The sequence below is a fragment of the Ahaetulla prasina genome, chromosome 4 (assembly GCF_028640845.1).
Source record: "Ahaetulla prasina isolate Xishuangbanna chromosome 4, ASM2864084v1, whole genome shotgun sequence".
Classification (NCBI taxonomy): Eukaryota; Metazoa; Chordata; class Lepidosauria; order Squamata; family Colubridae; genus Ahaetulla; species Ahaetulla prasina.
In genome coordinates this window covers 47,375,901-47,399,682 of record NC_080542.1, presented here as the reverse complement: position 1 = coordinate 47,399,682, position 23,782 = coordinate 47,375,901, and the positions used below count along the sequence as shown (strand labels likewise).

At 41.7% G+C, this 23,782-nt stretch overlaps 1 protein-coding gene across 1 annotated transcript in view; it reads left to right on the top strand.

Annotated features, from left to right (window-relative positions):
- The window catches only part of ZNF385C (zinc finger protein 385C), a 241,667-nt gene that overhangs the window by 57,350 nt on the left and 160,535 nt on the right, over positions 1–23,782 (top strand). The window contains exon 2 of the mRNA XM_058182925.1: positions 19,443–19,694. Within this exon, the coding sequence (XP_058038908.1) occupies positions 19,445–19,694 (250 nt within the window). The 5' untranslated portion in view covers positions 19,443–19,444. The remainder of the gene's footprint in view (positions 1–19,442; positions 19,695–23,782) is intronic.

Sequence of the window (23,782 nt, the reverse complement as noted above, 5' to 3'; positions counted from 1 at the left end):
CATTTGTAATCCCCTGGAGCCAGCCTCGTGTCACCTCCTGAGTGGCCAGTACTAACCAGGAGGGGCACGGATCCAGTAAACATGTGGTGGCATTCAACCTACCCAGCAACCTGTCCATGTCCTCGGGAGTCACAGGATCAAAGTCATCCCAAACCACCTCAACAAGACGGGTCTCGGAACCCTCGCCTGGATCTACCCAATTTTGATCCAATCCGTCTCGAAGCTGAACGATTTTGTCGTATAGATAACCGTTAAACTCCTCGGCACGCCCTTGTAGGGGGTCCTCCTGCCCCTCCTGTTGAAGGAGAGAGCGGGTCACCCGAAACAGGGCGGCCGGGCGGTTATCTGCCGACGCAAAGAGGGAGGAAACGTAGGAACGCTTCGCATCCCTCAGTGCCTCAGAACGGCTGGATTTCCAGACACTCTCTAGGCGTCTTCTCCGGTGCTTCATCCCCCTCAGCTCCTCGGAGAACCAAGGAGCTGGTTGAGACCAACGCCGGGTCAGAGGCCACAAAGGCACGACACGGTCCAAAGCTCCAGCCGCGGCCTGTTCCCAGGCCGCAACTAGTTCTTCAGTCGTGTTGTGGGCCAAGTGCTCGGAAAACGGCCCAAGCTCCGTCAGGAACCTCTCCGGGTTCATCAGGCGCCTGGGACGGAACCAACGCATTGGTTCCGTCTCCCTGCGGTGGTGGGTAACAGTCAGAAAGTCTAGACGAAGGAGAAAATGATCTGACCATGACAAAGGTTCGACAACTAAATCATTTAAAACCAGATCATTCAACCACTGGCCAGAGATAAAAATCAAGTCTAGAGTGCCTCCCCCGACATGGGTAGGGCCGTCAATTAATTGAATCAGGTCCATGGCCGTCATGGAAGCCATGAACTCCTGAGCTGCCGAGGATGCTACGCCAGCTGATGGCAAATTGAAATTGAAATTAATAAATTATATTTATTATAACATTTATCAGCCTATCTGAAATTGAACAGATCCTAGAAAGCTTACAAAATTTGTATGAAATAAAGACAGGATATAATGTCAAAAAAGCGAATTAAAATAGTAACTAAAATAAAATGTTATAGATTTATTGAAAATGCCATCACTTTAGATCATTAATGCTGGGAAGCTGAAGGGAAGAGTTAAATTTTGACTTGTTTTTAGAAAGTCATGAAGATGACAGCCATTGAGCTTCATGGCCAAGCAATTTCAAAGGAGAAGAGCTGTTGTAAGAGAATGCCTTTGGACCCCCTCACACTCTTTCTCCTGCTAGGTGAAGACTCATCACGAGTCTCTAATTGGTCTGAGTTGGAGGGACTGAAATGGTTAGGGAAAGTTGGTTGTTAGGAGCTTTACAAGGAACAACCAGCATTTAGAAACCTATTACAGGTAGTCTTGATTTATGACCAGAATTTCAGTTGCAAATCATTGCAGTTGTAAGTCAGCGCACCTACATGACCAAATCCATTTTTTTAAAATCACTTTTACAGTGGTTGTTAAATAAATCATGCAGCCATTAAGCAAATCTATTCTCCTGAATGCTTTTTGCTGGAATCTAGAAAAAAAATTGCAATTTGTGGTCATGTGACTGCAGAATATTGCAACCAGTCATAAATGTGAGTCAGTGCCAAGTGCCCAAAATGCCGCCATGTGATTGGGGGGGGAGGCTGAAAGTATTTTACAGGTTGTAAAGTATCCTTTCCGAGACTGACATAACTTTAAATGATTGTTAAATGACCAGATACAAGTTGAGGATTACCTATAGTAATTAGCGAGCTCCCACAGCAGAGGTATAATATGGCATATAACTGACCACTGAGCACATGTTGTGCTGTATTCTGAACGAGCTGAAGTTTCCAGGTGATCTTCAAGGGCAGCCCCATATGTAATGAATTGAGTAATCTAAATGAGAGGTGACAAGGGCATGGCCAACCATGTTCAGTGCATCCTATTTTCAGGAGAAATAGCCAAAGCTGTGCAAAAGCCCTCCTGGCCATAGTGATCACCTGGTCGTTCAACATAAACCACAAATTCTTGAGGACTTTCAGATTGCAAACCTGTTCTTTCCAGGGGAGCACATTTTCAACAAGAACAAGAAATGCTTCAATCCTGAAATCAGCTGACCTTTTTATATCAACAGTCTTTCCATACTGCTGGGATTAAATCTGAATCTGTTTTCCCATTGAAATCCTAGCAACCTGCAGACATCACGTTTATTTTTTTTATTTTTTTATTTTATTAAATTTTTATACCGCCCTTCTCCCGAAGGACTCAGGGCGGTGTACAGCCAAGATAAAACACGAAATATATACAAATTTAAAACATTTAAAACCTAGCAAATTACAAAAAAGGCTGATAATTAAAATGTAGTTCTAAAATTTTAAAAATATTAATAAAACCCCGAATTAAAATTTAACACTATTATGCCAGTCCCGCTTGAATAAATAGGTGTGTTTTGAGCTCACGACGGAAGGTCTGAAGATCAGGCACTTGACGTAAGCCAGGGGGAAGTTCGTTCCAGAGCGTCGGTGCCCCCACAGAGAAGGCCCTGCTCCTGGGGGCCGCCAGCCGACACTGTTTGGCGGATGGCACCCTGAGGAGACCCTCTGTGAGAGCGTACGGGTCGGTAGGAGGCATAAGGTAACAGCAGGCGGTCTCGTAAGTACCCGGGTCCTAAGCCATGGAGCGCTTTAAAGGTGGTGACCAAAATCTTGAAGCGCACCCGGAAAACCACAGGAAGCCAGTGCAGGCTACGGAGTAGTGGTGTTACGTGGGAGCCACGAGCGGCTCCTGTTACCACTCGCGCAGCCGCATTCTGGACTAACTGTAGCCTCCGGATGCACCTCAAGGGCAGCCCCATGTAGAGAGCATTGCAGTAATCCAACCTAGATGTAACCAGAGCATGAGTGACCGTGCATAAGGCATCCCGGTCAAGGAACTGGCGGACCAAGCGAACTTGGTAAAAGGCCCTCCTGGAGATGGCCGCCAGATGTTCATCAAAGGACAGCCGTCCATCCAGGAGGACGCCCAAGTTGCGAACCACCTCCTTTGGGGCCACTAACTCGCCCCCAACAGTCAGCCGCAGATGCAGCTGACTGTACCGGGGTGCCGGCATCCACAGCCACTCCGTCTTGGAGGGATTGAGCTTGAGTCTGTTTCTCCCCATCCAGACCCGTACAGCTTCCAAGCACCGGGACAGCACTTCGACCTCTTCGTTGGGGTGGTCCGGGGTGGAAAGGTACAGCTGAGTATCATCAGCGTACAGGTGATAGCTCACCCCGAAACCACTGATGACCTCACCCAGCGGCTTCATATAGATGTTGAACAGGGTAGGCGAGAGAATCGACCCCTGAGGCACCCTACAAGTGAGGCGCCTCGAGGACGACCTCTGCCCCCCCCATCAACACCGTCTGCGACCGGTCAGAGAGATAGGAGGAGAACCACCAATAGACGGTGCCCCCCACTCCCAATCCCTCCAACCGGCGCAGCAGGATACCATGGTCGATGGTATCAAAAGCCGCTGAGAGGTCTAATAGGACCAAGGCAGAGGAGCAACCCCTGTCCCTGGCCCTCTAGAGGTCATCCACCAACGCGACCAAAGCCGTCTCCGTGCTATAACCGGGTCGGAAGCCGGACTGGAGCGGGTCTAGATAGACAGTTTCCTCCAGGTGCTGGGGGAGCTGCCATGCAACCATACTCTCTACAACCTTCGCCACAAAGCGAAGGTTGGAGACTGGACGATAATTTCCCAAAATAGCTGGGTCCAGGGAAGGCTTCTTGAGGAGGGGTCTCACCACCGCCTCTTTCAAGGCGGCGGGGAAAACCCCTTCCACCAAAGAAGCATTTATAATCCCCTGGAGCCAGCCTCGTGTCACTTCCTGAGCAGCCAGCACTAACCAGAAAGGACACGGGTCCAGTAAACATGTAGTTGCATGCAACCTCCCCAGCAACCTGTCCACGTCCTCGAGAGCCACAGAATCAAACTCATCCCAAATAACATCAGCAAGACGTGTCTCTGTCATCCCGGTTGGATCGCCGCAATCTTGATCCAAACTATCCCGTTGAAACTTCTACCTCATCTCCCAGAACTGAAGTTGAGAGTATTATCCACACTGGATGATTTTCTCTCTGAATTGATCTTTCCTAACAGTTGTATGGAAATGAGATTTCTTGCCCTCTATATAATATATGGTAGAAGTTAATAGTTTTGCTTGGATTTCTTTTTTGCATTAACACCACTGAAATGCTCTAAATAAGAAAGAGCTAGATGGGGAAAGTCTTTGTTTCCATAATCGCTAAAACCTCTCACTGTGCTGTGCTTGTAGCCACCAAGTAGCCACTGCTTCTGTAAGATATTCTCCTGCTGATTATACCACTTTCTGCCCCTCTGCTGACTCCATCCCCAGTCTCCTTGCCATATATTAAGAAAATGGCAGTAATTGGGTAATTGATTGATTATGTGCCAACAAGTCATTTTCAACTCTTAGCAACCACATTGATAGATTTTCTCCATAATTATGTATACCTAATCTGTTTTTTCAGATTTTTCAGTCCAATGATGGACTCATATTCACTATAATTGAGTTCTCCCTATTTACTGCTAATTGTCCTCTTCCTCACTTTTTTTCTACTTTTCCCAACATTAGAGTCTTCTCTAAAAGAGTTAAGTAGAATAATTTGACCCTAGACTAGGGCCTCTGGTGGCTCAGTCTGTTATTAACACAGCTGCTTGCAATTACTGCAGGTCCCACCAGGCCCAAGGTTGACTCAGCCTTCCATCCTTTATAAGGTAGGTAAAATGAGGACCCAGATTGTGGGGGGTAATAAAAGTTGACTTTGTATATAGTATACAAATGGATGAAGACTATTGCTTAACATAGTGTAAGCCGCTCTGAGTCTTCGGAGAAGAGCGGGATATAAATGCAAATTTAAAAAAATTATTTATAGAATGTGTGGGAAAAAGATGATGTGTAGATTATGTCCTTGATTGTGTGGCTGTTGTATCCCTGGTGCTAGTAAAGAATATGTTGCTTGGAGTGGAATGTCCTAACAGTGTAGGCTGGGCTCAGTGCATTTTTTGGGGTGGGATGACTGCTCAAAAGCATCATCAAGTTGACTTTGTATATAATATACAAATGGATGAAGACTATTGCTTAACACAGTGTAAGCCGCGCTGAGTCTTCGGAGAAGGGCGGGATATAAATTCAAATTTTTAAAAAAATATAAAATAAAAAAAAATTGCTGTACTGAAAATAGAAAGCTGGCATACATGAATACTGTCTCACACTTGGTGTCATGGTCAAAAATGAATCCTTTCTGCACATATATAACTCCCTCTAAAATGAAATTGATAGAATATCCAGTCATATTATGTTTTGTCTCATTTAGACATTAAATTGGGGGGTGGAGAGAGAATCTGACAACTTTTTCAAATTTCCAAAGGTATTTTAAAGCTGTGGTTAAATTATTCTACTGTTATTACAGAAGTTTGTATGGAAAAGATAAACTTTCAAAGGCAAAGTTAACAATTGAGAAGTGGGTGCTGCATATAAAAGTATCTCTCGCATAGATAAAGCTTCTGATTAATACATTACATATTATATTTCTTTCTTCCTTGTTATTTTTTTGAACCAGACTAGAAAATCAACTCTGATGGGAATGCTCTGTTATTAAACTATTTTCTCAGGAACCCTGGAGAATTTTATTTTTTCAATATTTTTTGGGTAAAGCACACTACTATCAAACATATTATTATTGATCCTTCCCTTTAATACACAATTGCAAGGAATCAGTGAGTATTTTGAAATGCACTCATTTTGCGAAGGGTGAATTAAACAGGTCTGAGATGAATTCTCTTCACCTAAGCAATAATGAGGTCTCTTTGAATTTAACTTACATGGTATCCCTCAGAGCTCTGCTGTTGCCAATGCTTTTCGGTATCTGTGTAAAACTGCTTGAAGAAAACATCAAAAGATTTGGAGCTGATTGCTTTGAGTAAATTGAAACTCTTCCACCTGCTTTTGTGTAACATTTCCCAGTAGAGTTGTGACATCCCAATGCCTATTTGTAGTTGGTAATAGACTGGATAAGTAATAATAAACTGAAGTTGAATAGAAAAAAAGCTGAGGTTCTCTTTTGATGGGTTAATGGTTAGAGAAAAGTGAAAGGTTATTCTGAAATGTTCTGAAATGATCACTCTTTCCCTGAAGGACAGATTTGCATTTGGAGCTGTTTCTACATCTGAAATCTCTCTGGTATCCAAACTACAGCCGTGACCAGAAATGCCTTTTATAGATTTTGATTGGAACATTAATGGTGTCCCTTCAAGGAACAAAATTAACTATAAAGCTGTGGTGGTATGTACTGCCAATCTCCAGGCTTGAATATTTTGTGTTTCCGGAAATGCCGAAATACTGGTTGTCACACCGGAATGAGGCAGTATTGATTTACCTCAACAAGGTACTCTGCAGTGTGAAAGGAACACGGGATCCCTTGTTGAGGAGAAGAGAAAATGCTATTTGTTGAGGAAATGAGTGGTATTGCCCTACCTTGCAGCTGCAACCAAGCTGTTGGAGAGATCCAACAGGTAAAGCAAGTAACTAAAGCTTCATTTGGGGGTTAGAAATGAGAGGGCTAGGTTGCTTTGTAAAGAAGGTGGAAGGGAATGTTTTGGTTGAATATTCACTGAAGTAAAACAATATTTTGATGTTTTCCATAGTCATGCTGCTTACTTTTTTATTTTTTTATTTATTTTATTTATTTTGTCACAACAATATATGTAGGTATCATACAAAAAGATTATATAATATATAAACACATATATATTAAAGTAAATATAAGGAGGTATAAGCATATATATATATATATAGGAAGAAGAAAAGAAAAACAATAGGACAGGAACGGTAGGCACATTTGTGCGCTTATGCACGTCCCTTATGGTCCTCTTAGGAATGGGGTGAGGTCAATAGTAAAAAGCTTTTGGTTAAAGCTTTTAGGATTATGGGAAGAGACCACAGAGTCAGGTAAAGTATTCCAAGCACTGATGATTCTGTTACAGAAGTCATATTTTCTACAATCTAGATTAAAGCGGTTGACATTAAGTTTAAATCTATTAGTTGCTCTAGTATTATTGCAATTAAAGCTGAAGTAGTCTTTAACAGGAAGGACATTACAATAGATGATTCTGTGAGTTAAATTTAGGTCTTGTCGAAGGCGACCGAGTTCCAAGTTTTCTAAGCCTAGGATTTCAAGTCTGATGGGATAAGGTATTTTATTGTTTTCAGAGGAATGGAGAACTCTTCTTGTAAAATATTTCTGGACACGTTCAGTTGTATTGATGTCAAAGATGTGGTGAGGGTTCCAAACAGGCGAGCTGTATTCTAGAATTGGTCTAGCAAATGTTTTATATGCTCTGGTTAGTAGTGTAGTGTTTTTGGAAAAGAAGCTACGCAAGATTAGGTTTACAACTCTTAGAGCTTTTTTTGCTATGTAGTTGCAGTGGGCTTTGGCACTTAGATCATTTGACATGAAAACTCCAAGGTCTTTAACGGGATGGGGGTCGTCTGTAAGGTAATGTCCATCAAGTATGTACTTAGTGTTTGGGTTCTTTTTTCCAATATGTAAGACTGAGCATTTGCTGGTTGAAATTTGGAGCTGCCAATTTTTAGACCAAGCGGTTAGATGATCAAGGTCGTTTTGAATGATAGAGATATTGTCTGTGGTGTTAAATAGTTTGACATCGTCAGCAAAGAGAACACAATTACTTGAGATATGGCCACAAAGATCATTAATGTATAGTATAAAGAGTGTTGGTCCAAGGACGCTGCCTTGAGGAATGCCACTCTTGACAGGAACAGGATTTGATAAAGCATTGCCAATTTTGACCACTTGTTGTCTGTTAGACAGAAAAGCAGATATCCATTTGTGAAGGGGTCCTGAGATACCATAGGATATTAGTTTTAGGAGAAGTTTATCGTGTACTACTGAGTCAAAAGCTTTGCAGAAGTCTGTGTAGATTGCATCTATTGATTTGCCTTGATCAAGATTTGTAGTCCATATGTTTTTACAGTGGAGAAGTTGTAAGTTACATGATAATTTTTTCCGGAAACCAAATTGTTTATTGGAGAGTAGGTTGTTAGTTTCTAAGTGTGAGGTAATGGATTGGTTGATGATTGATTCCATGACTTTGCAGGTGACTCAGCAAAGAGAGATCGGTCTGTAATTTTCGACTAAGCTGGGGTCTCCTTTTTTGAAGATAGGGATGACTGTGGCTAGTGACCAAAGTTTGGGAAGGGAACTGGTAGTGAAAGCTTTATCAAAGATAATACTTAGGGGTTCTGCTATATTAATGGAAAGTTTTTTTAAGAAGTATGCACATAGTCCATCGGGTCCAATAGATGGTTTTAATGGTTATGAAGAGCTTTTCTAACGTTATCTTCTGTGAAATCTATATGAGTTAAGTCATCATAATCATTGCTGGTACGTTTGTGGAATGTCGGATATGTGTTATCGAGTTAAAAAAAACTGAGCCAAAGAAAATGTTGAAGAGGTTTGCTTTAACTGTTTCGTCATTGCATTCTTTGTTGTTAGAATCTTTTAGTGGTGGGATGGATCTTGAGTCTTTAAGTTTATTGTTGACAAAATTATAAAAGGCACGATTGGAATTTGTGCGCAGAAGGTTCTCTTCTTGCTTGGTGTGGTAATTTGTGCATTCAGTTTTTATTTGGTTGCATATGTTTCTGTAGTGGTTTTTGAAATTTGCAACATAGCCTTTTTAGTTTCTTTTCCAGAGGGATTTTTTTTTTGATTGAAGCTTTTTTATTGATATGGGTAGTTTGTTTTTCCTGATCATGGTAGTCATTTGTGGTACATATAATTTAATGACTCTATTGATTTCAAGTAAGAAGACTCTATAATGGTCTTCAGCGGTTATGCAGGTTGCAAACAGTTTTTGCCAGTCCAGAAATGAAAGATCGTTGTTTATAAGGTCGTAATTGGCTTTTTTGAAGTTGTAGTTGGGAATACTGTTGTTATGACGATTTAAGTATGGACGTATATTGAGACGAAATCAATCATACAGTGGTCACTGTTGGAAAAAGGTTCTTTAATTTGTAGTCCGTAAATTGAGTTTGAATTGTTGCAGAAGATGAGATCAAGGCAGTTGTTGAGTCTTGTATTGTTAGTTACAAGTTGTTCAAGACCTAGGTTTGTAACAGTGTTGTATATTGTAGTATGGATTGGGTCAGTTGAACATTCATTAGTTATCCAGTTAATGAGAGGTAGATTTAGGTCACCCAGGAAGATGAGAGGATATGGGCAAGAGGTAGCCCATGTTAGCATTGAGGTTAGCATATTTGCATGGGTTATGTCATAGTCAGGGGCTCTATAGCATAGTAAGAATCGAAGAGTAGTGTCGAGGGATAGGTCGCATACAATAGTTTCAGGAAGAGAAAGTTTATGTGCTACATGGATATTTTTTAGATTCAGTGATTTTTTGTAAAATCTTATTGTCTCTCTCTTCCCCCCTCCTTTTCTCTCCTCTCTTTCTTTCCTTTTTCTCTCCCTCCCTCCCCCCAATAATCTCCAAAGACCTGTTCAGTCTGGAATCAGGCTACTTGAGAAAACACCTCTTTCTGTATGAGTATTCCTCCTCCACTTACCAAAATATTCATCTGTCAGCTATGGTAGGGAGACCAGTCCAAGAAATAGACTCCACAGGAAGACTAAAACTATTTTTATTGAGACTATCTGTAATAACAGAACCATTCAAGTCTGATTGTGTTGTACCACTTTCTTCTTATGCAGTAGTCCCTATTTAATTACCCTAACTGGGACTGGAATTTTCATCATTAAGTGAAGTGATTGTTAGGTGAAACATTACATGACCAGACCACTTAGCGATGGCTATTCTGGTACTCCCAGTTGTAGTTGTTAGGCTAGGATTTTGCTGTAACTAGACCACATGTCTCTTGCCCGGCCATGCTCCATTCTGCTTCAACCCTCCATCTATCTCCCTCTGCTCTCTGCTCTTTTAGCTGACCTGCACTCCTCTGCTGCTACTTAGCTTTGCTGACCCCTGGGATCCCCAACTGACCTTTGCCATTTCCTTCCTCCTCCTCCTGCTGAGGCAATGCCCAGCCAAGGCAGATGCTGGCCCATAGGGAGTCACACCCAGAGGAGGAAAAAGATGGTGAAGATCAGCTGGGAATGGTGGTGGGGATAGGAAGCAGAGTGCAAGGCAGCCAAAAGAGCAGAGATGGAGGGTGGGAGATAGGTAGCTGAAGGGAGTTGAAGCACATATGCAGTGAGGCTGCCAGGCATCTACATTTTTTTTTATTGTAGGGACATTGCAATGGCTGGAACATTGAAGACAACTCTAACTACCTTCCTTCAGCTGTGTCATGACTGATTGCTGGATAAATGGTCGTTAAGCAAGGACTATCTGTACTTCCACAATTTAAGGAGATGTCAGTCTGGGTTTTTTTTCCATTGGGATATTCTGGCCTTTAAAATATATTTCAACCCTTTTTGCCAGGGCAACAGTTTCTGCATATCTTCATCAAGGTCATGTTCCTTGCTCTCTATAGGTTCATGTTGAGCAAGAGGCATCTGCTGGCGGTGTGTGTTGAGTAAAAATAGGATGATGGCTGCAATCACAGGATCAAAGCCTTGACTCTTTTACATGTGTCAATCCCCCTGCGTCCAACATCTCTCTATTTTCTGCCTCTATTCATGGAATACAGTTCCTGGATATCTGAGGAGCCTGACCTCCTAGTTGACTTTTAAAACATCATTTAACCCCCGTATCTATAAACAGTTCCTTTAATTTTTTAATTTTAAATCTAAACTTAATTCTGAAGTTTAGTAGCTGTTAGTTATTGTCTTTGGTATTGTTAATTTTAAATACAATGTATTTTAGTCCAAGCACCAAGAGATCTTGTTAATATAATATGTTTATTAAACAAACAAATTACAGATTAAAAATACATCCCCCTGATCCTTTAGAGGCCAAAATAATTAAGAACCTAAGTGCCATTCCTGCTGAGAGAAATGGTCCATATCCATTCTGTGGTGTAACATATTATGACTGCCTAGTCAGTTGTTATTTCTCAACAAACTATGATTAAGCAAATAATGGCTTGACATGAACGATGAACCATTATCGTGAATGAATGGGCAACAATGAATATGGTCCAGAATTCTTTTTACTATGTTGGAAATGTCTTGTAAGCCACTTGATAATGATTTTCTTGAGAGAAAGCAATTGGAAAGCCCTTTGAATTTTCTTTAGAAGATTAAAAAAATACCGTAAGTTATGTCCTTAGATTGCTGAATTTTTGTTTGTGCATATATGTATGTATGTTACACAGATCATTCACCCTTTATTATAAAGAATAACCCTTATTTTTAAAAAACTCTTTCAGATTTATTTAATGTAATTTTTGGTTGGTTTTGCTATTACAGTTTTTTTTGTAAAGCAAAATTATAGATATAACATTTTTTTAATCCTTATGAACCTCTTTTAGGTTTTCCGCTTCTTTCAGCTTGTTCTTCTTTTCCCCCAAGAAAATACAGTTATTGTAATGTATGTGCACATAAACTTGCAAAGTGAAAGTGAGTATGTACAAAATTGATTTGCTGCCTATCTCACCATGGGACTACTCAAGGCGACTTACAATAATAAAACAGAGAAATGACAAGAAGTGTAAAGTGTAAACAGTAGCAGAGTAATGGAACAATAGAAGAAATAATAAAAAAACCACCAATGAGAATACAACTATATGAGAATAAAAGGTGAATGCATGGGGAGCGAGCAAGGGGGAGAGTTGGGTTTGCTATCAGTCTAGTAGCCGCTTTCAGTGTGGGACTCTCCCATTGGGTCCCCAGGCCAACTGGCAGAGCCAGGTCTTCAGGCTCTTATGGAGGGAGAGGAAGAGAGAGGCAAATTTCATCTTACAGCATAGAATATTCCAAAGGAGGAGTGCTATGGAAGAAAAGGCTCTTCTTCTGGATCCCAGAGTTCTTTGATAAGACAGATTCTGCAGTAGGCCCTCTCTGTTGGCACGAGGTGAATGAGCTTGTCCTAGTGAGATGAGACAGATCATCAGGTAGCCTGGACCTATGCCATTAAGGGCTTTAAAGATCATAACCAACACCATGAACTGTATCCAGAAGCAAACTGATAGCTAGCGCAGTTCACGGAGCAGAGATATAATACAGGCCATCTAGGCCCCAAAGTCTGCTCTTGCTGCCATAGTTTGGACCAGCTGAAGCTTCCAAATGGATTTAATGGGTAGCCCCATGTAGAGTTTAATAGTCCGGATAAGAAATAACCAGGGCTTGAGTAGATGATGATGATGATGATGATGATGATGATAATAATAATAATAATAATAATAATAATAATAATAATAATAATAATAATAATAATAATAATAATAATATTTTAATTTGTATACCGCCCTTCTCCCGAAGTTGATTCAGGGAGTCATGATCCAGCAAGTTCTTGTGGGGTGCAGTCAAAATGGATGAAATTACAGGTACAGGTTTGCAGTGCATGATGGACGGGCCCAATATTTACAATTCTGTGTCCATTTTGCTCATTTCCTTCGTTCCTCCAGTACTTATTCAAGGATATATGCCACTCCTAAAACACTCTGGCCCCTCTATGCTATGACACCTTGGGTCAGTGCCTACTTGACCCCCTGATGAATAGAAGTTTTCCCTTAAAATATAAATTGGTATCTCTATGGGATCAACCACCACCTTACCAAATTCATTTGTGCTTTGTCCATAATCCAGACCCATTTCAGATTTATTTTTCTCATTCTGAATTCTCAGTAGTGTTTGTTGCCGTTGTGCACCTGCTCCTTCTATTTTTATTTAAAAGAAATTGGTAGCATTGTATTTTATGACATTATTAAGATTAAAATAGAAAAAAGAAAGGTAATGGAGTGTATTATGAGGGCCATAAAAATGACCTTAGAAAATTATTAATGAGGTGGCAAGGCTCCCTTCCTGACAGCTTGCTTACCATATTCAGATTTACTGTTAGCCTGTGTGGTTAGTGGGTTGTAATTCCCAAAGTCTCTTACTTCACAGGACTATGTATGCGCAAATATCTTAAAATGAATTTGTAATTGGAGGATTGGGGAAATAATATTCACCACACTGTTAAGAGATATTGGGAGAAAAAAGAAAGTAACCTAACCACTACAGCAGATTTTTGGGCAGTCTGATTTGCTTTTATGAGTATTTATACAGATTAGTTTATATAGATGCATCATTTCTAAAAAGAGTTGTCGAGTCTAGTGCATGAATTCACAAATTCCCTTTCCAGACTTAATGCTTGGGGGAATTATTTGTAATTGTTCAAAGGTGTTTTTTTTTAAAGTGAGTGAGCAATGACACACTAATTAGTTTATCACTTTTTCACATGACAGACATTCCTAGATGTTCATATGTACTAGTGGAGCCTGAAATAAATTGTTGACGTGTGGATGATTCCTCTTCAGGGTTACACTAAGCCAAGATGCTCCATCTAGTTTTCCATTTTTCTACTCTGTTGTCAGTGTTATGGGCCCCAGGAGTGTGGATTGCCTTAACTGGATTGTCATGAGCATTTTTGTGCTGTATTGACTTAACTAAAAGGTTTTGCTTTTGTTTCTGGGGTTTGGTGGGGAGGGGGGTGGTACTTCTGCAAACTTTTGACTTTCTCAAAGCTTGTTTCTATTGCCTCCATTTGTATCTGATGATGTTTTTAGGGCTGCATAAAAATCCACATTTGCTTCTATGTTTTTAGAATAGCAGGAATAATATATATCAGCTATGCAAAATAGCTGTTTGGTTAATTCTTGTCAGATGAATTTGGATTGGATTTCTGTTTGTTTTAATACTAAGATAAGTGATTAAAATTTTTAGCTGTGTCAATTAAAACATTTAATAATAATAGCTGTTCTAATATGCTTGTCTAAAGGGACAAAAAGATTCCATGTAGCTGCTCATAAGTGTCCAGTTTTGAGAAGTGATGAGAGGAGCAAGAGATAATAATGAATGTTCTTACTGCCTAGGAAGCAGATAGAGAAGAATGCATCCAAATAGTCACTGGGTTCTGCAATTGCAGGGCAGGTTGATAGGTGGGAAAGTAGTCAAAATTCCAGTTTTGTTTTTAAATGGAATCTTTTTCAGCTTAATTATAAAGTTGAAGACTTGCCCAAACATATTTAAATTCCTGGATCGTGGAATGAAAAGGAGTCCTTTTTCTTGTACTGTTCTTCGAAATAGCCATTAAAGGTTCAGAGTGAATACTTGTGTTTGGTATTATATTTATGCTGATGCATTACATATGAGGAGTTGCACCTACATGTTTGCCTAGATCAGGAGTGTCAAACTCTATTTCATTTAGGTCCATATTAGGGTTGTGTTACACCTCGGCGGGAGGGGAGGCATGACCAAACTGATGTCACTTTTGTCAGGGATGCCTGTGGTGGCCCAAGTGCTCTGCCAGCAAAAACAGGCTATCGATCTCCGTTTCCAGCTGCCACGGCCTCCTGCAACCCTCTGCCAGTGAAAATGGAGCTCGGGAGGGCCATATGGAGCCCTCCCGAGCTCTGTTTTCACTGGCAGAGGGTTGCAGGAGGTCCTGGCAGCCGGAAATGGAACTGTGGAGCCCGTTTTCGCTGGCAGAAGCACTGCAGGCTGATCCTTCACTGTGTCCAGGATGGCCCCATGGGCCAGATCTAAGTACCCCATGGGCCGAATCTGGCCCTCAGGCCTTGAGTTTGACACCCCTGGCCTAGATTGAAAACCAGGTGCTTGTAAAATATTAGAGTGCTTTTTGAAGGTCATCTGTATATGATTTCTGACACTTTGAAGAGATTTAGACATCTGTCAAGGATGTCTTGCTATCCATTATTCATCTTCAATGTCCCTGTGTGCTACTTACCTACCTGCCTCCCTCATCTTTTAACAGGTTTCCTTGGAAAATCACTCTTTCTCTTTTTGTATTTTTCTTTTCATACTCAAGCCATTTAAGGTCTCAGGACAGAAATGTTTGTCTGCTTGATTTAAGAATGAAAGAAAAAAAACTGCTTAGAACATCCATAACTGTTTTTATATTTGAATGTTGTACTGTAAATGGACGATCAAATACTAATAAGCAAATATTTACAGAATGACATCCTTTAATTCTTGAGTAAACATGGTAAAACATCTGGGACAGGGCTTTGGTCTCTGTAGCCCATTTAAAAATGGATTTGATAGTTTCGATGGCATTGTCTTATTAAATTTTATTTAAATTATGTTTGAATTTTTCTGCAGGTCTGTCTGTGGTTGTATAGGCAAGGTTGGATTTTAACTTATTAAATTTCTGAAAGATGACCCATGCTGGAAACAATTTCAAGGCACTATATTATTTATAATGAATAAGGACTAAGTTTACACATGACACTTAAATTATTGTAACTTAATTTCTGAGTTTTTGTAATATATTAAATAATAGACTGATTGAATAATCTGGGCTCATATAAAGACACTAAAAAACAAAAAACACCAAGGTGGAAATTAACCAAGCTTAGCAGGTTGTATGAATTCAGCTGTCAGGTCTTCAACTGACTTGGTTAAGCCAATAGTAACTGCATATCATTGTCCCATGGCAATTTTCATTGGCTCCAATGGAAATAGAAGAAAGGGAGGAAGTGAGCAAGCAAGAGATACACTTGTATTTATAGGTCTTCCATTAGATATTGGATCCTAGATTCCTGAATTGGATTAATATGTGCAGGAATTTCCAAAGTTGGTATCCTTGGACTGTAATGTAATGGATATGGATGTAATATAATGTAATAATTGTATACTTCAAGTATTGGAAAATACCACCATAATTCTCTGCTAGCATGACCAGTAGATATTTGGGAATGAACTATATAATCCAGTATAGGACAAGAACTGCAGGTAAGGGAAGTCCAGTGTATAATTTCCAATAGCCACAGTTATTTAAAACCACGTAGATCTCAAAAAGAGAAAGTTCTTGTCCAACATCATGTTGTGAGCAAAGCACTCCCACTGCCATCAGAGAATTCTGTGAATCTTATGCAAGGTAAGTAGCTCCATGATGGTAACCATAATCTCAGTAAACACTCTCCCCATGGGTTCAATATTTGTTTGGGAAGAGAGGCAGATTGTGAAATTGTCATGTCTTCTAGGACGGACTAATGGGCACCAAAGAGATTAAGTGAATGAGAGGAGTGGATGCATAATATAGCATGTTTATTTAAAACTCTGTAACAGGAGCTCTGATGGTAAGCTTAGCTAATATGAGTGACTACATATCCTTTTTTTAGAGAGCACTGGTCTTTTGGAAGCATTATGTCCAGATAACTTTCCAATTTTAATTTCTGCCAATATTAAAAATAACCCAGTCACCTGCAGGAAAACAGTTAATGTAAGCTATGGACTGGAAGCTTAGTAGCACTTCATACCATGTCTGGGTCAGAGGTCATCTGAGACCTTGGCAAGTTGTAAGAGAAAACTGATGTACCCTAGATAACAAACTTAACCTCTTCAAGGGCATTTTAAATGGTTCTGAGTTAAATCTCATATTATTTTTTTATTCGTTCATTTTTATTAGAGTTCTCCACAGAAATGTTGGCTTGTTTTAACATTTTGTATGGTTTCTTCTCAAAAGTTTGGTATATGTCCTTCACCTTTTCTCTTCTGTGATATCATGATATGACAGTCATTGGATGCTCTGTGGCAAATAGGCATATTTCTGGGCAGCTTGGATCCTATAGGGCTGTGATGTCGAACCTTTTCAGCACCAAGTGCCGAAAAGGTCGCACAGAAACATTGTGTGCATGTGCGTGCACTCAGCAGGGCCGCATTCTGAAAAAGCCAAACTTCTGGGTTCTAGCGTGCATGCGCGCCTGATGGTCAGTTGGTCGGCGCGCATGCAAAAACACTAGTTTTCGGCATTGCCGCCTGTGGAGACAGTTGATCATCTCCCCCGCAAGAGCATCAGAAACCCGAAGGACAAACAAGTAAGGCCGCACATACCAGGCAACATGGCTTCACGTGCACTTTGGGCAGCATGCCATAGGTTCGCCATCAGGGCTATAGGGTGTAAGATTATGTAGATTTATAAAGCTTATGAAAAACCTATTCCCTGATTTCAGCCGAATTTCTAGATGTCTGTGAATGTTACCAACTGTATGAGAGAGCAGCAGCCAATAATGAGTTTAAGTGGCTGCTTTCTAATATGTGAAAGAAGGTGTCTTATTTGAATATCAAAAAGATCTGCACAACTGCAGGGGAAAAGGGCTGAATCTTTCTATCTTGCTCCCTTATACTGGAATTGCACTGAATTAAGAGAGAAAAAAACTTGAAGTGACAAACGTGGAGAATTTTGCCCCTTTTGAGGTAAAAAAGAATAATCCTGTTTCATAATTTACAAAATCAGGCACACAGTCAGCCAACAAAGACACAGTAAAAGAAACACATAAGCCATAGTAGACTGTGAAAGCTATTCCAGCATCGACAACAGAGTTGAGCTTTGCATCCAACTGGTGAATCTGGGAATTGTTGTAAAGGTACTCCTTGACCTACGACCACAACTGGAACCAAAAAGTTTATCACTAAGCAGGGTGAAATGTAAAATTTGTTACTACCAGTTCTGTGGGCGTGGCTTGGTGGGGGTGGGGGTAATGTGACTGGATGGGCATGGCGAACTTTATTTTTTAACTTTTAAAAGCATTTTTTCTACAACCTCTTCAGCTAAAGAGATTGTTAAAAAATGCTTTTAAAAGGCTCTGATGATCAGGCAACTCAGCTGGGATCGCCAGAGGAGCCTTTTAAAAGCATTTTTTCTCAACTTCTTCTGCCAAAGAGATTGTAGAAAAAATGTTTTTAAAGGGTTCTGACGATCCCAGCTGAGTTGCCTGATCGCCAGAATTCTTTAAAAGCGTTTTTTCTACAACCTCTTTGGCCAAAAAGGTTGAGAAAAAATGCTTTTAAAAAGGTTCAGACAATCCCAGCTGAGCCGCGCGATCATCAGAGGCTTTTTTTTTACTTTTAAAAGCAGTTTTTTTGGCCGAAGAAAAAATGCTTTTAAAAGTAAAAAAAAAAAACAACCTCTGATGATCGCGTGGCTCAGCTGGGCATGCGGGGCAGGAATTTTTGCTACCGGTTCTCCGAACCACCCACCACCATCGCTACCAGATCGGGCGATTCGGTCCGAACCTGGAGCATTTCATCCCTGTCATTAAGCAATGTAGTTGTTAAGTGAATTGGGCCCAATTTTACTACCTTTTTTTTTTTGCCCAGGTTGTGAGTAAATCACACAGTTGTTTAAGGGAACATTGTTCCTGTATTGACTTGCCCCTTGGGAAAGTTACAAATGGTGATCATATGACCTGGGGGACGCTGCAACCCTCAGAAATTCACCCTGGTTGCCAAGCACCCAAAGTTTGATCACAAGACTCTGGGGACACTGTGATGGTTATAAGTATGAAGACTGGCCAAAAATCTTTTTTTCCCCAGTGCTATGGTAATTTTGAATGGTTGTTAAATGAATCATTATAAGTCGACGGTTACCTATAATCCCCTTTGAACAGAGACTAGAGGGTATGCTAGAGGGATAACTGAAATCAGTTATTTGCGCTATATGTGCTAAAATAAATCCCCCCTCAAAAATAATCCCTCCCCAAAAATATTTAAATGCATGCACAGCCGGTCCCCATCATTTCCTCTGGTTAGGGTTAGGGAGACGGAGCTGGAAATCAGGTAAGACAACAAGTGGTGCCCCGTTTTGCTCCACGTGCCCCAAAATAAGACCACCTCGAAAATAAGGCCAAGCACTTATTTTGGGGTTCAAAAAATATAAGACAGGGTTATATTTTCGGGGAAATATGACCCTGTCTTATTTTTGTAATATCTCTTCTAAGCTTTCCTAGATTCTTTAGAATAAAGTTTGTTTTCGTTTTTTATCCTAATTAATTGTGACTTTCTTGTTTTATTTGCTTGTCAATGGTTAAATAAAAATTATTTTATTTAAATAATTAAATATTAAATAATAAAAATTGGTTGGTTGTGGTAGACATCATTTAAAAGTGGCCATGGGGAGGATCTGTAGAAAAGTTACCTTCCAGGGATTGATCCTAACCATGAAAAATAGTTCTGTCTTGGTAGCATTGAAATTTTTTCTTGAAGCAGAAACAGAACATAACTTGAGTGAAATAAAGGGCCTGTAATTCTTGTGGTGCACACTCTGCTAGCAGTTATATTTGGATTAAGCTACAGTGTGAACAAAATACAGGCGGTTTACTCCATCTAGAGGCTGCTTATGTGTACTTATTGGGGGTTTGTTCTCAGGTTACTGGTACCCAGGGAAGTTAAAGCTGGAACAATGACCTTTGCCTCCCTCAGTTTTCATTATGTTTTTTTTTTCCTGTAGGGATGAAGCGTCCCTTGACCCCCTTCCACTCCCCTGGGAGTGGCATTTGTGGAAGCCTGGCAGAGAACTCGTGCATAGAAAGTCCTCCAGAGCAGCGTACAAAGAGAGAGAGAAAGCACCCATCATTCACTCTCTGTGAAGTGTGTAATATCCAGCTCAATTCTGCTGTCCAGGCCCAGATCCATTTCAATGGGAAGTCTCATCAGAAACGCCTCAAACATCTTAACAAAGGCAAAATCCTGTCCAGCCCAGGTAAGGCTCAGTTTATATATGAGGCTTCTCAGAAATGTGAAAGAGAGTCTGAAATGTAAGATGTCTATATTCCTTTAGCTCAGGAGTGAAATCTACTCATCTTCCTTACTGGTTCAGAAGTGCACGCATGCGCGCTTCACATGTGCGCACAGATCTACTGTGGATGCGCAAAATCTTCTGCACATGCGCATGTGTTAAAACCAGGAAGTAACAACACCCAGGCTTTGCTCTGCCATCACTACTGGATCGCTGAACTTGCCGCCAAGATTGCTACTGGATCACCTGATCCGGTGCGAACCGGGAGGATTTCACCCCTGCTTTAGCTCCTTTCCACAAGCTCAGGAGCAACCTATGTTTTGCTATTGCTTAGTCACATGCTTTCCAAATTTAATATTTATTAAGCAATTTTTTTTTAATTATTATTATTGTTGTTGTTGTTGTTATTGTTATTGTTATTGTTGTTATTATTATTTATTAGATTTTTATACCGGCCTTCTCCCGAAGGACTCAGGGCGGTTCACAGCCAAATAAAAAACAATAGAGAGTACACAATAAAACAATAATTAAAAAACTTATTAGATATAAGGCCAGATTAAAATCCATTTAAAACCATAAAACCCCATAAAATTTAGATCTAAATACTAAAAACTACTAAAAATTTCTATGCCAGTCCTGCACGAATAAATAGATAGGTCTTCAATTCGCGGCGGAAGGTCCAAAGGTCAGGCAGCTGACGAAGTCCTGGGGGAAGTTCATTCCAGAGGGTGGGAGCCCCCACAGAGAAGGCCCTTCTCCTGGGGGCCGCCAGCCGGCATTGTTTGGCGGACAGCACCCTGAGGAGTCCCTCTCTGTGAGAGCGCACGGGTTGGTGGGAGGCAATCAGTAGCAGTAGGCAGTCCCATAAGTAACCCGGCCCTAAGCCATGGACCGCTTTAAAGGTAGTAACTAGCACCTTAAAGTGCACCTGAAAGATCACAGGAAGCCAGTGCAGCCTGCGCAGGAGTGGTGTTACATGGGAGCCACGAGCAGCTCCCTCTACTACCCGCGCAGCTGCATTCTGAACTAACTGGAACCTCCGGGTGCTCTTCAAGGGGAGCCCCATGTAGAGAGCATTGCAGTAATCCAAGCGAGAGATGACAAAAGCATGAGTGACCGTGCATAGGGCATCCCGGTCAAGGAAAGAGCGCAACTGGCGAATCAGGCGGACCTGATAAAAAGCTCTCCTAGAGACGGTCGTCAAGTGATGTTCAAAAGACAACCGCCCATCCAGGAGAACGCCTAAGTTGCGCACCCTCTCCATTGGGGCCAATGACTTGCCCCCAACAGTCAGCTGCAGCTGTAGCTGACTGTACCGGGGTGCCGGCATCCAGAGCCACTCCGTCTTGGAGGGATTGAGCTTGAGCCTGTTTCTCCCCATCCAGACCTGTATGGCTTCCAGACACCGGGACAGTACTTCGACAGCTTCGTTGGGGTGGCCTGGGGTGGAGAAGTACAGCTGTGTATCATCAGCGTACAGTTGGTAACTCACCCCAAAACCACTGATGATCTCACCCAGCGGCTTCATATAGATGTTTTTTGTTTTGTTTTTTATTCAAAAAGTTTTACAAAATTTTTTTCCCCTTTCCCCCCCTCCTCTCCCCTCCCTTCACAACCCCCCTCTCCCCCCCTGACTTCCCGGAACGGGCACAAGGTATAGTTAAAAATAAAACAAACATATGCTAAAAAATTTTCATCCCAACTTAATTATACCCCTACAATCATCAATTCCTAACTTCCCCCAAAAACAATCAAGAATAATGCATCATAATCATTCAAAAACAGTCTGATAACTCTTAGTCTGATATCTACGTTGAATATAGTCAATCCATTTTTTCCATTCCTTTAAGTATCTTTCTTGCGTATTGTCTTTCAAAAAGGCTGATATCTTCGCCATCTCAGCCAAATTGGCAACCTTCAATATCCATTCTTCTATTGTAGGTACTTCTTTTTTCTTCCAGTATTGTCCTATTAGTAATCTTGCTGCTGTTATTAGGTTTAAAATCAATTTAGTCTCAATTACTGTACAATCCGTAATAATTCCCAACAAGAAAAATTGCGGCAGGAACTTTATCTTCTTTTTCAAAACATTTTGTAAAATCCACCAAATTTTTATCCAAAAGGCCTTTATGTCCTTACAAGTCCACCAAATGTGAAAATATGTAGCGTCATCACAATTACATCTCCAACATTTTGCTTGCATATCTGGATACATACACGATAATTTTTTAGGATCTAGATGCCATCTATAAAACATTTTATAAAAATTTTCCCTCAGATTCTGTGCCTGCGTGAATTTAACATTTCTAACCCAAATTTTTTCCCAAGTTTCCAATAATATTGGCTCCTGAAAATTTTGTGCCCACTTTATCATACAATCCTTTACCAAGTCCCTTTCAAGGCTTCATATAGATGTTGAACAGGAGAGGCGAGATAATCGACCCCTGCGGCACCCCACACGTGAGGTGCCTCGCGGTCAATCTTTGCCCCCCTGCCAACACCGTCTGCGACCGGTCAGAGAGATAGGAGTAGAACCACCGATAAACGGTGCCTCCCACTCCCAAACTCCCCAGCCGGTGCAGCAGGATACCATGGTCGATGGTATCAAAAGCCACTGAAAGATCTAATAGGACCAGGGCAGAGGAATAACCCCTGTCCCGGGCCCTCTAGAGATCATCAACCAACGCGACCAAAGCCATCTCCGTACTGTATCCAGGCCGAAAGCCAGACTGGAACGGGTCTAGATAGATGGTTTCATCCAGGTATTGGGGTAGTTGCCATGCCACCACACTCTCTACAACCTTCGCCACAAAGCGAAGGTTGGAGACCGGACGATAATTTCCTAAAACGGCTGGGTCCAGGAAAGGCTTCTTGAGGAGGGGTCTCACCATCGCCTCTTTCAAGGCAGCAGGAAAAACCCCTTCCAACAAAGAAGCATTGATAATTCCCCGGAGCCAGCCTCGTGTCACCTCCTGCGTGGCCAGCACCAGCCAGGAGGGGCATGGGTCCAGTAAACATGTGGTGGCATTCAATCTCCCCAACAACCTGTCCATGTCCTCGGGAGTCACAGGGTCAAACCCATCCCAAACAGTCTCAACAAGACGAGTCTCCGTCATCTCACTTGGAACTACCCAATTTTGATCCAATCCATCCCGAAGCTGAACGATTTTATCGTATAGATAAACACTAAAATCCTCAGCACACCCTTGTAAGGGGTCCTCCTACACCTCCTGTTGAAGGAGAGAGCGGGTTACCCGAAACAGGGTGGCCGGGCGATTATCTGCCGACGCAATGAGGGAGGAAATGTAAGAACGCTTCGCTTCCCTCAATGCCACTAGGTAGGTCCTACTATATGACCTAACTAGTGTCCGGTCAGCTTCCGAATGGCTGGATCTCCAGGCACTCTCTAGGCGTCTTCTCCAGCGTTTCATCTCCCTCAGCTCCTCGGAGAACCAGGGAGCTGGTTGAGACCTGCGCCGGGTCAGAGGCCGCAAAGGCACGACACAATCTAGAACCCCAACTGCAGCCTGTTCCCAAGCCGCGACTAGTTCTTCAGCAGTGCCGTGGTCCAGACCCTCAGGGAACGGCCCAAGCTCTGTCAGGAACCTCTCCGGGTCCATCAGGCACCTGGGACGGAACCAACGTATTGGACCCGTCTCCCTGCGGTGTTGAGTGGCGGTCCGAAAGTCCAGACGAAGGAGAGAATGATCTGACCATGACAGAGGCTCAATGACTAAATCTCCTAAATCCAGATCATTCAACCACTGTCCAGAGATAAAAATCAGATCCAGTGTGCCTCCCCCAATGTGAGTAGGGCCATCAACTACTTGAGTCAGGTCCATGGCCGTCATGGAAGCCATGAATTCCCGAGCTGCTGTCAATGCCGTGCCAGTCGATGGCAGGTTGAAATCCCCCGTGACCATAAGTCTGGGGGGTCTCCACCGCCACCCCAGCGAGCATCTCCAGCAGCTCAGGCAGGGCCATTGTCACGTAGCAAGGAGCCAGGTACGTGACCAACAAGCCCATCTGAACTCTATGACCCCACTTCACAA